The sequence below is a fragment of the Engystomops pustulosus genome, chromosome 1, assembly GCF_040894005.1.
Source record: "Engystomops pustulosus chromosome 1, aEngPut4.maternal, whole genome shotgun sequence".
Classification (NCBI taxonomy): Eukaryota; Metazoa; Chordata; class Amphibia; order Anura; family Leptodactylidae; genus Engystomops; species Engystomops pustulosus.
Window position 1 is genome coordinate 90014105 of NC_092411.1, and position 18338 is coordinate 90032442.

The 18338-nt window shown below is 42.9% G+C and overlaps 1 protein-coding gene across 1 annotated transcript; it reads left to right on the forward strand.

Annotated features, from left to right (window-relative positions):
- Window positions 1-6635: 6635 nt before the first annotated feature.
- Window positions 6636-8564, forward strand: LOC140104966 (protein FAM200C-like). The gene has a single exon (XM_072129150.1). It carries the CDS (start codon window positions 6636-6638, stop codon window positions 8562-8564), a length of 1929 nt encoding a protein of 642 aa, XP_071985251.1.
- The last annotated feature ends 9774 nt before the right edge of the window (window positions 8565-18338 follow it).

Consider the following 18338-nt stretch of genomic DNA (forward strand, 5'->3'; position numbering starts at 1 on the left):
CACAGTTTCGTATTGAAGTACTATAACATCAGAATAGGAAGGCATGGGATGGCACTCACCCTTCCTGGTAGTTCAATAAATCTTTAATCCAGCTTGTTAAACCAACATGGCTTTAAGGATAGGGAGTGATGAAGAGGTGCTATACAGGCAAGCGACGGCTGTTTTGCGTGTACCACACGACGCCCGGCTTGTTATAAGCCAGAAGTGCAGTGCACGTGCAACAGCCGTCCCTTGCCTGTATAGCACCTCTGCATCACTCCCTATCCTTAAAGCCATGTTTGTTTTACAAGCTGGAATCAAGGTTTATTGAACTACCAGGAAGGGTGAGTGCTATTCCATGTCTCTATTCCGATCTTGAATGTGAGTGTCCATAAAATAGTTGGGCTCCATTTTGTCTAAAACGGGCCCTGGATACAGTGTATTTCTACACAGGTAGAACAAGGTATGCACTTTTATTTTTGATGAAGTTTTAGAAAATCCAGTCTAAAAGCCTATGGAAGTATTAATAGACCTCCCATTAGAGGGGAGCAGCAGCAGCATTCTTATAGTTCTCCTGGAAATATCCTGTAGCATGTATTTATTGTAGTGTATATAGAATATGAGATTGTCACACAGCTACAAATACTATGTCAAAGCTACATATAATATAATATCTGTGCAGCGGCACAGTTGATATTTTGCACCTGCTTTGGTAACCTTGTTACTAGGTACAAGAGATGCGTGTAGTAAAAGTGTATAACATAAATAATTTTTATTACTGTAAATATGTTTAGTGGTATGGAAACATTTAAAAACTATAATTCATTAAAAATATATGTTTAGGTTATTTTTGAAAACAACATATTGTTTGAATTAAGTGTTAATATTAAAGATATTGTTCAAGGTTTATTTTTGTAGTACTCTGAAGATGTCGCCAGCTGTGTCCAGACGAGTGAGTTCAACTTCAGAAAGTGGGGGAGTGCATATTCAGTCTGCAGAGCCAAGGGCTCATTAGAATATTTTTATAAGTCCTTTTTCAGATGGATGCTCATGTTCCTGAAGTTAAGAAAAACGTTTCTTCACAGTAGAAACCGAATCACCAATTAAAGGGAACCTGTCACCACATTGGCGCATATACACCCAGTGACAGGTTCCTAATAGAGCTCTATAAACTGACAACCTTTCAGCTAAAAATTGTTTTGCCTACATCCACATAAATCACCATTTATCTTAGATTACTTGCCATCAGAGGGGGGCGTGTCCTGCTCGGCCAGCCCTTCCCATCTACTCCTCCTCATGCCTTATAGCCTCCTTAATGGTCACAGTTCGTCATGTGACCAGAGTGACATTTCAGATACTTTAGCCTCTTAATAATAGCAAACTGTATGTCACTGGTCACATGTCATGAATGCAACCCATCTGTACATAGAGCTTTAGATGTCTGTAGTTGAATATTAGCAGACGGTCCCTAAGTACAAGGAGGCAGAGCAGTGATTTGAAGAGACACAGAGCTGTCAGTCAAAATATGGGGCGTGGTTCACTGCCAGCCTTAGAGAGTGCCAAAGACTTGTAACCCCCTATTAGCAGGCATTGTTAGTCAGGGTGGTCAAAATCTGGTGACAGATCCTCTTTAAGTTTGGGCAGTCTGATGGTAGATGTCCTTTGTGTGTCCGATTGGATATTATCCCCAAAAATTCTAATCACCCGCTTCCCCTAGAACTGATATAAAAATAAACAAATAAAATTATAAACATGTTAGGTATCACCACATCCTAAAAGTGCAAATATATCAAAATATACAAACTGTTATGGATAAAAGCGCCCAAATAGTTAAAACACCACTTTTTAGCTATTTTACAACGCATAAAAAGTGTTATAAAAAGTGACCAAAAGCTCATTAAGTCCCCAAAATGGTAACGTTATTAAAAATCATTCCACCCAGAAAATTGCACAGCTCCGTACAACAAATTGTGAAAAAGTTAGTAGCGTCAAAAGAAGGAGAACCCTTGTGTCCAAAATGGTACTTCCAAAAGATGCCCCCAGTGTCAATATTTTATATGCCATGCCATTTGCTGAAATTGATGAAAAAACACATACGCTTATTTCTTGAAGGCTTTCATTTACGGCTTTCACTGCGTGCTCCAAATGACAATCCCTTTAATTCTTCACTAAATATACTTTACTTGTTATGCAGAAAACAAGTACTCACATAGCTCCGTACACAAAAAAAATTATGGATTTTTAAAGAAGTCAAGTTAAAAATGGAAATGCAAAAAAATAAATGGTCTGGTCATTAAAGGGTTAAAAAACAAAATGCCAAAATGATCGGGGACACAGCGGCAATAAAATAAGGAACATTATTAATAATTTTCACCTGTATTTACACAGTAATTTTTTTAGGCTAAAAAAAAATTACAAGGTCCATTAGCTCAACCTTGTACGTTGCTGATTCTGAGGAAGGCAAAATAAGGACAATTAAGTAATTGTAAACAGAAAATGAAAAAAATATACACAGAGCATCACATATTCGCACGTTCATCTAGTTTCAACAAAGGAATGGAGACTGAGATTGCAGCGTGTCCTATATACCGGAATAATGAATATGCCGGAAGGAGAGATTGGTTGTATAGGATAAAAAAAACAGGAATCCAGACTGTCTAGCAGTAGATAGTGATCTGTAACTCCAATGAAACTGTAGGGACTATGAGAGAAATAATACTCTAGAGACCCTTAGAGAAGGATAAACATTAAAGACCCTGTCTACCCACAGGGATCAATAAGGTTATTTCTATCCGCAAGTCGTTTTCATGATGTACGCTTGTTAAGTAGGGGGAACTCATCCACCCCCCCACCCCCCCTAGACTATTTTATTCTCTTGCTTAAAGGATAGTATCCCCCAAGCCCTGGAAAACCCATAAGTGTAAACACTGCCTGCTTATGTTTTTAACACACCAATTGTACTGTCCTTAATCAAATATCTAATAAAGGTTACATTTTACTATTTGTTTCTGCCGTGGTGGACAAAAAGACTTTTGGTCGCTAGCTGGGCGACTATTGGAAAAATAATTGGATACATATTACATACATATTAAAAACATATTAGAATATTTGACCCAGCGTTTCTAGACTCACTGTGGATCGTGGTGGAAAGTCCGACCCCTTAATGTAAGTCCATCATTAATATTGGTCACATACACTTACCGGCCACTTTATTAGGTACACCTGTCCAACTGCTCGCTAACACTTAATTTCTAATCAGCGAATCACATGGCGGCAACTCAGTGTATTTAGGCATGTAGACATGGTCAAGACAATCTCCTGCAGTTCAAACCGAGCATCAGTATGGGGAAGAAAGGTGATTTGAGTGCCTTTGAACGTGGCATGGTTGTTGGTGCCAGAAGGGCTGGTCTGAGTATTTCAGAAACTGCTGATCTACTGGGATTTTCACGCACAACCATCTCTAGGGTTTACAGAGAATGGTCCGAAAAAGAAAAAACATCCAGTGAGCGGCAGTTCTGTGGGCGGAAATGCCTTGTTGATGCCAGAGGTCAGAGGAGAATGGGCAGACTGGTTCGAGCTGATAGAAAGGCAACAGTGACTCAAATCACCACCAGTTACAACCAAGGTAGGCAGAAGAGCATCTCAGAACGCACAGTATGTCGAACTTTAAGGCAGATGGGCTACAGCAGCAGAAGACCACACCGGGTGCCACTCCTTTCAGCTAAGAACAGGAAACTGAGGCTACAATTTGCACAAGCTCATCGAAATTGGACAGTAGAAGATTGGAAAAACGTTGCCTGGTCTGATGAGTCTCGATTTCTGCTGCGACATTCGGATGGTAGGGTCAGAATTTGGCGTCAACAACATGAAAGCAAGGATCCATCCTGCCTTGTATCAACGGTTCAGGCTGGTGGTGGTGGTGGTGTCATGGTGTGGGGAATATTTTCTTGGCACTCTTTGGGCCCCTTGGTACCAATTGTTGCTGACCATGTCCATCCCTTTATGACCACAATGTACCCAACATCTGATGGCTACTTTCAGCAGGATAATGCGCCATGTCATAAAGCTGGAATAATCTCAGACTAGTTTTTGAACATGACAATGAGTTCACTGTACTCAAATGGCCTCCACAGTCACCAGATCTCAATCCAATAGAGCATCTTTGGGATGTGGTGGAACGGGAGATTCGCATCATGGATGTGCAGCCGACAAATCTGCGGCAACTGTGTGATGCCATCATATCAATATGGACCAAAATCTCTGAGGAATGCTTCCAGCACCTTGTTGAATCTATGTCACGAAGAATTGAGGCAGTTCTGAAGGCAAAAGGGGGTCTAACCTGTTACTAGCATGGTGTACCTAATAAAGTGGCCGGTGAGTGTATGTTATTTTATATTTTTTATTGCCTATTGATAGTTTTTTTTACCTATATACGGAATACTATTTAATATATATATTGTGAGACACTGAAGGGGTTAACTGTGGATGGGCGGTATGTTTCCTCTAGGTCAGGGGTCGGGAACCTATGGCTCGTGAGCCAGATGTGGCTCTTTTAGAGGCCGCATCTGGCTCGCAGACAGGGTGAGCGATTCGGACGCCCACCATGTAATTCCATCGCACCTGTCTCTTTAAGACAGGCGCGATAGACATGCAGAGCGACACAGCCCTTGCGTCGCTCTGTACTTTGCAGGACACAGGCGGCCGATGACGTCACGGCGCCTGTGTCTCTGCGCGGAGGTGCGGGAAGTCGGAACTGCGGGAAGACGGAGCTGTCACTAGAAGCGGTGAAGAAGCGGTGTGGAAGGAGAACTGCATGTAAGTATAAGTTTTATTATGTTTTTTTTGGCAATTTCGGTATTGTATTTTTTTTGGCATTTATGGGGAATGAGTGGCCTATGGGATCGGGATACTTACTGGGGGAAATGGATCCTTTTTGTTACTGGGGGAAATGGATCCTTTTTTCACTGGGGGAAATGGATCCTTTTTGTTACTGGGGGAAATGGATCCTTTTTTCACTGGGGGAAATTGATTCTTTTTGTTACTGGGGGAAATGGATTCTTTTTGTTACTGGGGGAAATGGATCCTTTTTTCACTGGGGGAAATGGATTCTTTTTGTTACTGGGGGAAATGGATCCTTTTTTTTACTGGGGGAAATGGATCCTTTTTGTTACTGGGGGAAATGGATCCTTTTTTTTACTGGGGGAAATGTATCCTTTTTTTTACTGGGGGATCTGCATACTCACTATACTGGGGGATCTGCATACTCACTATACTGGGGGATCTGCATACTCACTATACTGGGGGATCTGCATACTCACTATACTGGGGGATCTGCATACTCACTATACTGGGGGATCTGCATACTCACTATACTGGGGGATCTGCATACTCACTATACTGGGGGATCTGCATACTCACTATACTGGGGGATCTGCATACTCACTATACTGGGGGATCTGCATACTCACTATACTGGGGGATCTGCATACTCACTATACTGGGGGATCTTCATACTCTTTATACTGGGAGGACTGGGGGATCTGGATGCTCTTTATACTGGATACTCTTTATACTGGGAGGACTGGGGGATCTGGATGTTCTTTATACTGGATACTCTTTATACTGGGAGGACTGGGGGATCTGGATACTCTTTATACTGGAAACTCTTTATACTGCGAGGCTCTGTATATAGTTTGAATTGATGCGGAATTCTATATAGTTGTACATAATATAAACTGGCAGGTGGCTATATTAGGCTGTAAATAAATTAACTGTGATGGGGCCTCTGAATATAATAAAACTGGGGTGGGGGAATTTATATATGGGGCAAAATTTATCAAGCAGGCCTGCTCTTTTTGTCAGCATCTTTTTGTCAATAGGAGCTCAGTGGGAGGCGAAATTGCCCAATGTGGATTTCACCTGGACTGAAATTGGGCACTATACACAGCCACAGTTTATTGCGGCCAGCACTGAGAATGAAGTGCAATTTTTTTCCTCTTCCTGTCACAGTGAGGCTCATTTACTAAGGGTCGGGTTGTTCAACTTTTTCAGGGATTACACGGTTGCACAGATAATTAAGAAGCTCCAGTGTCTCTTCTTCGCTCAGAGATTTTTTTGTTTCCAGGAAAGACCGGAAGCTGTAAAGCTATCAGCGCCATATTGGGGAAGGACACCAAGTTAAGAAGAAGCCACCTCCAAATTTAAGACTCCTCCCAAGGATAAAATTTGAGGTAAGAAAATAAGCACAAAGGGGTTTTATTAGATAAAATTATGATGTTCTGGATGTAATAGGTACGTGTTGCTTATGGTTATTGGACGTAATAGGTGTGGGAATGGGGACACCACCTATAGTCACTGGATGGGGAACCTACTGGGTGTACTGGGTAGCTATACAGCTGACATCATATCCACCCAGTGGGCCATGCTGGGGTGTAGAGAGTGACCCTAACAGCTGAACACAGCCAGTGCCAACACCAGACAAACTCGAGCCTAAAAGAACTCAGCTCTTCTAGAGGTCTACTAAAGCTCTGTGGCACAAGGACCCAAAGAAACATGGAGCCGGCCCTCCTTACAGACAAATCCACAGATCTAAATCTAAGAAGTAATGACTCCATGCCTTCTATTCACTCCCACAGTACCTCCCTTTATTGAAGAAGATGGCTAAAAGAAAAAAGGATGAGGTGTATCGTACTTTTCAGCAGGAATGGACAGAGGAATTTGCCTTTGTGGAGAGAGCAGGTTCACCTGTCTGTCTAATATGCAATGATAAAATTGGATCAATGAAACGTTCAAATATCAAGCGGCACTTCGATACACGCCATGCTTCATTTGCATCAAAATATCCTGCAGGAGACAGCAGGAAAAAAGCCTGCCAAGAGCTACTGTGCAAAGTGCAAGCTAGTCAGCAGCAACTTCGTGTTTGGACCCAACAAGGAGACTGGAATTCGGCTAGCTTTGCTGGTACTTTAGCGATTGTCAGAAATGGAAAGCCATTCACAGATGGGGAGTATGCCAAAAAGTTCATGCTTGATGTTGCCAATGAACTTTTTGACGATTTTTCTGATAAAAGCAAGATAATCAATAGGATAAAAGACATGCCTCTGTCAGCAAGAACCGTTCATGATCGTGCCATCATGATGGCAAATCAGATTGAGGCATCACAAGTGAAGGACATAAATGCAGCTCCATTTTTTTCCCTTGCTTTGGACGAGTCAACTGACGTGAGCCACATATCTCAGTTCAGTGTAATTGCAAGGTATGCTGTCGGTGACACACTGCATGAGGAAAGTCTTGCCGTTTTGCCTCTGAAGGGGACAACCAGAGGGGATGATTTGTTCAAGTCTTTCACGGAGTTTGCTAAAGAAAAAAATCTACCGATGGATAAATTTGTTTCAGTGTGTACTGACGGTGCTCCATGTATGGTGGGAAAAAACAAAGGATTTGTAGCCCTTCTTCGTGAACATGAAAAGAGACCCATCCTAAGTTTTCACTGCATCCTACATCAGGAGGCGCTTTTTGCTCAAATGTTTGGCGAGCAGCTTGGTGAGGTGATGTCACTTGTCATACAGGTAGTCAACTTTATTGTTGCCCGGGCTTTAAATGATTGTCAGTTTAAAGCACTGCTGGATGAGGTTGGGAATAATTATGGTGGTCTGCTTCTGCACAGTAATGTGCGTTGGTTGTCAAGAGGGAAGGTGCTCAGTCGTTTTGCGGCTTGTCTGAGTGAAATACGGACTTTTCTTGAAATGAAAAATGTTGAGCATCCTGAGTTATCCAACACCGAATGGCTCCTGAAGTTCTATTATCTTGTGGACATGACTGAACATCTGAACCAGCGCAATGTGAAAATGCAAGGTGTTGGAAATACAATTTTATCACTTCAACAAGCGGTGTTTGCATTTGAAAATAAGCTAGAACTGTTCATAACGGACATTAAAACGGGTCGTTTATTGCACTTTGAAAAACTGGGAGAGTTTAAGGATGCATGCACAGCAAATGACCCTGCTCAACATCTGGATATTCAGCAGCTAACAGGCTTCACATCTCATCTTCTGCAGACATTCAAAGCATGCTTTGGAGAATTTCGTGAGCACACTCGTCTTTTTAAGTTCATCACCCATCCACACGAGTGTGCACTGGACAGCACTGACCTGAGTTACATCCCCGGTGTCTCTGTCAGAGATTTTGAACTACAAGTTGCTGACCTGAAGGCCTCAGACATGTGGGTGAATAAGTTTCTTTCACTTAATGAAGATTTGGAAAAACTCACACGACAGCAAGCAGAGTTGGCGAGCAAACACAAGTGGAGACAAATGAAACAACTTCAACATGCAGACCAGCTGATTGTCAAAACTTGGATTGTCACATACCACACACTGCAGCGTGTGCGTATTGCTGTACTGACAATGTTTGGCTCTACTTATGCTTGTAAGCAGTCTTTCTCACATCTAAAGCACATTAAGACTAACATACGGTCACGTTTAACGGATGGAAGTCTCAATGCCTGCATGAAGCTTAACCTCACCACGTATCAACCAGACTACAAAGCCATCAGCAAGTCCATGCAGCACCAGAAGTCACATTAATAGTAGAAAGTTCGTTATTGTTGGTTAACAACAGCATTAAATGTTATTATTTTATAAAAAATAGAATTTGCACTTTATTTTATGTTCACTTTATTTAAGACCAACACTTTTAAAGGGCCACTGACAGAAAAATTGCTCCAGCAGTCACTTAGTACAGTAAGGAGTATTCCTCCCTCCTGTACAAAGCCACAACTGGTCCGAAACAATGGTAATTCTCTGTAAAATAAAAAATAGATAACTTACATTGGAGCTTGCTATGCAGGACATCTCCTTCAGCACTCTGGCCTCTTCCTTCTTCTGCGCAGGCCTGAAAGCTGCATCTCTCATCGTCAGGTGGGAAGAAGCCAGATCCAGGCAGCACATTAAAAAGAAACCAGGGTCCTGGACAAGATGCCCTGCATCACAAGCTCAAATGTAAAATATCTATTTTTTTTATTTTTTACAGGGAATTAGCATTGTTTCTGTCCAGTGTTGGCTTAGTATAGCAGGGGGGGGGGGGTAATCCCTGCTGTACTAATGACTGCTGGAGCGATTGTTCTGTCAGTGTCCCTTTAAACATATTGTACGGCTCTCGCGGAATTATATTTTAAAATATGTGGCGCTTATGGCTCTCTCAGCCAAAAAGGTTCCTGACCCCTGCTCTAGGTTTTCATACTATGCAAGGCCTTAGTGCTGAGTTTGTGTTGTCCAGCACCTTGGACACAGGTGGTGGGAGCAGCCTAATCAGGCTGCATAAAGCTGCTGAGCAGAGCTGAGAGTGTTCTCTCTCTGAAAGGAGGCAGGAGAGCACACAGCCCTGACCTCTGTGCCTGGAGTAGCGACTTATTTTATGTTCTAGTCGTGAGTTAGAGAAACTCTGTTTAGTTAGCACCCTGACGGGTAGGATTTTGTTTGTTTGATGCCTGAATGTGAAGGCTGTTTTATTTTGTACCTGCTCCTGGAATAAACGCAGGCGATACCTGTTTTGGACTAAAACTTTGGTGTCACTGTCTTGGACTGCATCACGAATCACCGCTACCACGGTCTCTACTGGGCTAAATCTCCCACATATGGGGCTTCGGATTGCGGGCAGTTCAAAAGACACACACCTGAAAAGGTTTGCTAAATCCTGCAACATTGCATGGCCTGGGTGAAAGCAGCAGGCAAATTGCAGGATAAAGCCAAGATGGAGGACTTTATTAAATACCTGCAAGAGGAGTCCAGAGCTAAATCGGCAGCTGCAGCAGGAGGAGTCCCAAGCTAATCGGCAGCTGCAGCAAGCCATACACCAGCAGCAGGAGAGGTCCCACCAACAGCAAGCCATGCTCCAGCAGCAGGAGGAGAGGTCCCGCCAGCAGCAAGCCATGCACCAGCAGGAGGAGAGGTCCCACCAGCAGCAAGCCATGTTCCAGCAGCAGGAGGAGAGGTCCTGCCAGCAGCAGGAAGAGTCCCGAGCCATGTTCCAGCTGATGATGGAAAAGTTTAGTGGCATTATAGCAGCACCGCAAACAACGACTACTGAGGGTTCCCATACTGGTTTGCAAAGGTACCCGGTTGTCCAGCATTCCGCACGGGCTGCAGTACAAAAGGCTTTACAAAAAATGACGGCGACCGACGACGTGGAGGCGTATCTCACTGTGTTCGAGCGAGTAGCTGAGAGAGAGGAGTTACCAGCTGAGCAGTGGCACCACTCCTGACAGGCGAATCGCAGAAGGCTTACTACGACCTGAGTGAAACGGAGGCCCATGAGTACCCCCAGCTAAAGGCGGAGATTCTGGCTCGTCTTGGGGTCACCATTCAAGTTCGTTCCAGCCGGGTCCACCAGTGGGCATACTCAGAAAAACTACCCCCACGCTCCCAAATGCATGACCTGATCCATCTTGTCCGGAAGTGGCTACAACCAGAGGACTGCACCCCAGCACAGATGGTCGAGAGTGGTTCTTGACAAGTTCACCTGTTTTCTGCCCTCTCGGCTCCAGCGATGGGTTGGACAGGCCGGTCCCACAAATGCTGAGGAACTCGTGTCCCTAGTAGAGAGATATCGGGCTACGGAGGATCTTCTACTTACCTCTCCCACACGAAGCAGTGCCAGTGACAAGGCCACTAAACCATCTGGTAAGACTGCTACTGCAGAAAAGGGGAAACAGGTCAGGTTGGGAGGGTGTTCATTGGGGGGCTCGGTTACACAGAAACCCAACAAGGCTCGTGACAGAGGTCATAGCCGTATCCAGTGCTGGCGATGCCGTGAAATGGGCCATAGTGCTGCCAACTGTCCCCTGTCAGTGGAGCCTATGGACTGCAACCAGACCGGGCAGCCGAGTCGGTCACGGATGCAGAACCCCAAGTGTGGATGGTCACAATCGGTGGTCACATGGCGGAAGCCTTGCTAGACTCTGGTCACCCTGGTGCGGGGAACTTTGGTTGATCCTGGACTATACAGTGGGCGTAAAGTGGGGGTGTTATGTATACATGGGGACACTCTCGAATATCCCACTGCCGTCATCAACCTACACCTTGTGGTACTATCACCCATGAGGTGGGGTGGTGGGGACCCTGTTTCATGAGGCTATTATCGGCAGAGACTTACCGGTGTTTTGGGACCTCTGGAGACGAAGACCCACCTCAGGTGCTATTGCAGATAATGGACATTGGATATGTCCGGCCTTGGCCCCTGAACCCTTTGAGGCCAATGTACCCACACCAGCAGTAGGGGTGACCCCTAGGGGTGATGAATTCTCTCCCTTAGAGGTCCTATCTGGTGAGGTTGAGGGTCACGAGGAGGTGGCCGACATGTCGGATCTTGAGATTTACTGTGAAAATTTTAGGGCTGCACAGCTAAAGGACCCCCCACCGTAGTGTGATTGAACACCTTTCCCTTATGCAGGACCGCATAGCGGCAGTAATGCCCCTTTGTAAAGGAGCACATGACAAGGGCACAAGATGCCCAGTCTAGGGTCTACAATAGGTCAGCCAGACTCAGGACCTTTAACCCAGGCGACAGAGTGTTAGTTCTTGTGCCCACCCTTGAGAGTAAGTTCTTGGCGAAATGGCAAGGTCCATATGAGGTCATGGAGAAAGTGGGGGAGGTTAACTACAAGGTATATCAGCCGGGGAGGAGGAAACCCGAACATATATACCACGTGAACCTCCTAAAGCCATGGAGGGAAAGAGAGTCCCTGATAGCCGTGGGAGTAGAAAAAGCATCTGTCCCCAAGAAGGTGACACCCGAGGTAGCTGTACCCAATGCCAAGGTACCTGAAGTACGGATCTCGAAGTCCCTCTCCGGGGCCCAGATTCAGGATACGAAGGAGTTTGTGCTCCGAAACGCTGATGTGTTCTCTAAGTTATCGGGTCGTACTTCAGTCATCAAGCATGACATCATAACCGAACCCCACATCTGAGTACACCTAAAACCCTACCGGGTCCCTGAAGCACGCCGGCAAGCAATATCCGAAGAAGTCAGGCAGATGTTAGACCTAGGGGTTATCGAGGAGTCTAAAAGTGACTGGTCGAGTCCTATTGTATTGATTCCCAAGCCTGATGGTTCCCTACGGTTCTTCAATGACTTTAGAAAGTTGAACGAGGTATCTAAATTTGATTCTTACCCTATGCCCAGAGTTGACAAGTTGATAGAGCGGATGGGACAGGCTAGGTTCTTCTCCAGCCTTGACCTGACGAAAGGGTATTGGCAGGTACCCCTCACAGACAGGGCTAAAGAGAAGACAGCTTTTGTTACTCCTGATGGGCTATTTCAGTATGTTGTACTCCCCTTTGGGCTACATGGGACTCCCGCCACATTCCAGAGGTTAATGTGGCGGGAGCCCCATGTAGCCCAAAGGGGAGTACAACATACTGAAATAGCCCATCAGGAGTAACAAAAGCTGTCTTCTCTTTAGCCCTGTCTGTGAGGGGTACCGTGCTAAAACCTCACCATATATATGCCTCGGCCTACCTGGATGACATCATAGTTTATAGTAACAATTGGGAGAGTCATCTAGCCAAGGTACAAGCAGTGATAGACTCCCTCAGGGCAGCAGGGTTGATGGCAACCCCCAAAAATGTGCATTTGGTCTGGAAGAGGCCTGTTACCTGGGGTACCGTATTGGGCGAGGTGTCATCAAACCCCAAGTAAACAAAGTAGAGGCGATACAGCAGTGGCCACGACCTGTGAGCAAGAAGCGAGGGCTTTCCTAGGCACAGTGGGCTATTATCGCCGATTTATTCCAGATTTTGCAACAATAGCGACACCCCTTACTGACCTGACCAAGGGTAATGGGTCGGTGATGGTAAAGTGGAGTGAAGAGGCTGAGGGGGAGTTTCAGCGACTTAAAAGCGTTTTGTGCGAGGGACCGGTACTGATCACCCCTAACTTCACCAAGACCTTTATTGTGCAGACTGACGCTTCTGACGTGGGCTTAGGGGCTGTCCTGTCCCAAGTAGTGGAGAGTGAGGAACATCCCGTGACATTCCTGAGCCGCAAGCTCACACCCCCTGAGAAGAACTATAGTATAGTTGAGGGAGTGCTTGGCGATCAAATGGGCTCTGGAATCCCTGAGACATTACCTAATAGGGCGACAGTTTACGCTAGTAACCGATCACTCTCCCCTCACCGTGATAAGTCAGGCTAAAGAGAGGAACGCCAGTGTCACAAGGTGGTTCCTTATGTTACAGAATTTCAAATTCACAGTAGAACACAGAGCAGGGAAACGTCCCCACAGGATCAAACAGAGGGGGAGGGTATGTGAGACACTGAAGGGGTAAACTGTGGATGGGCGGTATGTTTCCCCTAGTTTTCATACTATGCAAGGCCTTAGTGCTGAGGTTGTGTTGTCCAGCATCTTGGACACAGGTGATGGGAGCAGCCTAATCAGGCTGCATAAATCTGCTGAGCAGAGCTGAGAGCGTTGTCTCTCTGGAAGGAGGCTGGAGAGCACACAGCCCTGACCTCTGTGCCTGGAGCAGTGATGTCTTTTGTGTTTTAGTGGTGAGTTAGAGGAACTCTGTTTAGTTAGCACCCAGACGGGTAGGATTTTGTTTGTTTGATGCCTGAATGTGAAGGCTGTTTTATTTTGTACCTGCTCCTGGAATAAACGCAGGCGAGACCTGTTTTGGAATAAAACTTTGGTGTCACTGTCTTGGACTGCATCATGAATTGGGCTAAATCTCTATTGGGCTAAATCTCCCACAATATATATGTACTATTGGTTAATTCATGTATTTATCGGCCAAATTCTGCATTTACTTTTTGTTTTAATAGAACTATTTTTACTATTTTTAACGCGCAGTCCGCTTGTTATTACAAAATAAATAATTGTCATTGTTTGAGAAGCGCAGTCTGAATTCCTGTTTCTTTTATCCTATACAACCAATAAGTGATTTCCAAAATCCTTACTTTGTTGACTAAAGACTGTAGGGTGCATGTACATGCAAAAGTGTAGTTAGTTGCACAGATCTTGACTTTTTGCAGAACACATGCCTCTTTTTGTACAATCTCCTGCATTCTGTGCTCATGTGGTGCATTCAAATTGAGCTACAGACAGAGACAGTAGAAATTCAAATACATTATATGTATATTTATAAATGATGTCTATAATACTTTATATAAATTCTGAAATACTGTATAAGCATCTATAGACTGATGTTTGTATGTATATGTCATGAAGTCCCCATAATGTTACATTCACCTATAAACATATTTTAACACTCTGAAAAGAAGTATGTACCGTATTTTTCGGACTATAAGGCGCACAAAAAAATCCTTTGATTTTCTCGGAAATCAAAAGGTGCGCCTTATAGTCCAGTGCGCCTTATATATGAACCTTACTTACAGACAGCTGCCTTGAACTGTGCACAGGTCTGCCACCTGCTGGTCATTCATCCTCATTATCAGGTGCGCCTTATATATGAACCTAGACATTTTAGCAAGCATTTGTTGATGGTGCGTCTTATACTCTGGTGCGCCTTATAGTCCGAAAAATACTGTATAATTTAACGTAAGGAAGTTGGAAAATGTCACTTAGTTTGCATAGAATGAACAGTTCTCCCACCTGCCATCTACATTATAGAAATGGAATGTAACCACTCCCATGTTACAAGGACAGCTGGCTATAAAACAGGTTCATGTAGTTTGAGCTACGTGGGTGTAGACTATCTATGGCAACGACAGTTAAAATTATAGAACAGAGGTAAGTGGTGTAAGAGAAATCCGTATATTTCTGCTTGAATCTTAAAGTATAAGAAGATAACCATTTCAAATGAATAGGCGTGCACACTTTACTAACAACAAAGAGTTTTATTTGTTTGAAAATACATTTACCATATAGAATATATTCTGTTTTTGTATCTCTGAACAACAGTACAGAGAAAATTACATAAAAAAAAATAAAATGTGGATAAAATCATATGAAAAGTGTTCCCCATTGTCGAGTTGTGAATATCCAGTATTACATGTATAACATGAACATTAAAGAGTTTACAGATGTAAGCAACAGTTTTTTAAAACCTCACTCATCACATTGTGGCATGATATACTCATCAGCTTGCAGAATAGTTATTTTTTTAAAAATGACCTCAACTGAATTTATTATAGAGATTATTACTACAAGACCCTAAACAAAGATGTTCTGTACGAAAGATACTAGAATTATACACATGGCAAGAGCAAATGGACCTTCAGTAATACAATTCCAATAAGTTTCTTACTGAACATTCTGGATAAACAATCATAGCCATCTGCCATTCAAAATATATTATAATAATAATTTATTTATTTACCAGACAAACAAAAAAAAACCACTGTCAGCAGAAAACGATCGTCATATCTCGTGGTAGGATACAATCCAAGTTTCCTGTTACGAATCCTTTCAGGAAGACCAGTAAAGCTCTTGGCTTTACAATTATAATTGTATTAAATGAACCTCTAAAAGTATCCAGAGAACAGAAGAACTTCTGTGCTACAAGATAAACAATTGTGACCTTTGTGAGATCACTAACCTTTTAGTGACCCATCATTACTGCTGCCACTGCACTGTGCCGCCTACCAACAGGAGAGGAAACACTAGCAAGGGACGGTCAACCAATCAGTAGTTGTAATAGGGACCGTTTTTGGCCAGTGATTGGCTGAGTGGCCACGCCCACTGTTTCCTGTTGTGTCAGGAAGGCAAATGCAACAGGGCCTGGGCCAGTCAGGAAGTAAAATAGTGAAAGGGAGTGGTAAGTGGTGTTTTATTATGCTACTTCCCTGCCCAAAGCCCCACTTTTTTTTCTAATCGTACATTTCCAATTAGAGAACAACACAATGCAAAGTTCTTTAAAATCAAAATAATTATTTCATGATTATTCTTAATTATATGTCATGCAGCATTCCTGATAACACAATTTAATGAAGATTTTGTGGGATTAAGTGAGAAGTGTGACATGTAATTGTGATTATATTATAGTCCAATTGATCTGCAAAAGAAGAGAAGTCCTGGTTTTCACAATATGACATATAATTAACGTTATTATAAGACTTATATCTTGCAAAACACTTTATTTATAATTGTATTACTCTAAAAAGCAAGTGTGACTGCAAAAATGTAAAACTTAACGTTTAATGCAAACATTACAATAAAAAAAATATATACATTTAATTAATTAGGCAATATAAAAATCAAATAAATAACGTTACCTCCCGATACGTTCACATGGATACCATTATGACAACAGGATTTGTGTCCATAGACATATATAGATGTGTCTTACTGTGAAGTGCTTGTTGTCGCCAGGGAGGAGAGGGGTGTGAGCACTGGTTAAGTACTGTTCTTCAAACTTCAAACTGTTCTTCAAGGAGCAGATAGAGGCACCCTATTACGCCCCAAAACCCATTATGACTCCTGCCCTTACGAAGGCAGTACCAAACTGACCCTTTAATAATATACTAAAAGCCCACAGACAATCCCATATAAAATCCTGACACATTTCTACTGACTTAATGTCCTCTGGGGATAAAACTGGATCTTGTGGTACAACTGGCTCAGCTAGATATGGCTGATTCTAAAGAAACATGCAGGATGCAAAGGCCATAAGCCAAAATATAGTTGTTCTACACAGTGATAGCGATACAGCTTAGCGTATGGGCTGAATGAAGTCATATCATCTAGTTGCTTTATCTATTGTATATAGCCCACTTATTTTTGCATACCTTTATTAATATGATTTGATGATCTCTCCTCTTTTTAAGCAGTTTTTCCTATAAATGGTGCTTTGGTGCATGTAGTGTTATTCAACTATGTTTACGTAGTACAAGGTTAGTAGCCTATAAAGTACTGGTCACTACCAATACTGTGGGGGGGGGGGGGTAGCATACTGGTCATTACCAGATAACCGTTGTCATATTCCCCCCCTAATTATTTTCTTTATGTCTAGCTACGGTCTTTTTAATGATCTACATTAGTCCCCTATGGTGGTTGTGATTTTCATTAGAGCTTTTGCACCCTTTGTGATTACTGTACAAGCTGCCCACTACTGTTATATCAGCTGCTGTGCTGGGCTATTATTATGATTTTTACGTTCATCCCCCAATCACCACATTGACACTGAGGTTATAGTGGAAGTGAAGCCGGTGCATGCTGCACATGTGGTGAGTGTATTATTGGACATGCATACTAAGCTGAGTCGCTACAAGTGTGCAGGACAGCTATATTGGAGTATGGCCACTGCAATCCTGTATATTTCTTTAACGTCAGCCATATCTAGTTGTACAAGTAGATTTTTTACACCATGAGGACGCTGACATTAGGCCACAAGAAACATGTTGGTTTTTTAATGGGATCGTCTATGTGGGGCTTGCAGTTTATTATTCAAAGGTCAGTGTGGTACTGCCCTTGTAAGAGCAGGAGTCATAATGGGTGTTAGGGTGTGAGAGGGTGCCTCTCTGTGTGTACCATTGCTCAGTTACCTGCTCTCACTCCTCTCCTCCCTGGCTACAAGCACCTCACAGTAAGACAGATCTATATTTGTCCACGGACGCACATCCTGTTGTCATAATGATATCCATGTGAACGTATCTGGAGGCAACTTTATTAACTAATGTTATTATTTGAATTAAAAGAAGTTATACCATTTACTTTCTGCATCAATTCCTCATGGTTTTCTAGATCTCTGCTTTCTGTCCTTCTATAGAAATGATATGTTAATTTTCAGTGGACAGAAATCTGACCATGGCTCGTTATATCATACAGCTCTCATTACTCTCTCTCTGATATAACGAGCCGTGCACCTGTGTGACCATCAGATTTCTGTCCACTAGGAGTAAACATAGAAGCTTCCTATAAAATTACAACGAGAAGAGATCTAGAAAACTGAGGAAAACAGAACGTATATTGGAAAATTGTATAACTTTTTTTCATGAATACATTAACTTTCTGATATGGGAATACCCCTTTAATATTGAAATTTTTGCTGTTACACTTGCTTGTTGGCTTTTGTGTGTAAAACAGAAATTGCGACCGCACTCTGCATGGTTGTTCCAATTGTTAGCTTGCTATTTATCTTTCTTTCCTTATAATATTATTACACTATCATAGTGACAAGAAATTAGGAGAAAACCCGACAAGAGAACACATTTCCATATGAGATTATTCATATTGTTATAATGTACTCTAAAAGTATCACACTCTGGAAAACATAATCATTACCACTTGGGAATGTTACACAATTAATGTCAAGAAAATATGTAGTGTTTCTTTTGTTGCATCTTGTAACTCACACTGAGGTATCATATGTCCTTTTAATTGAAATTGTGAGCTTTGCAGG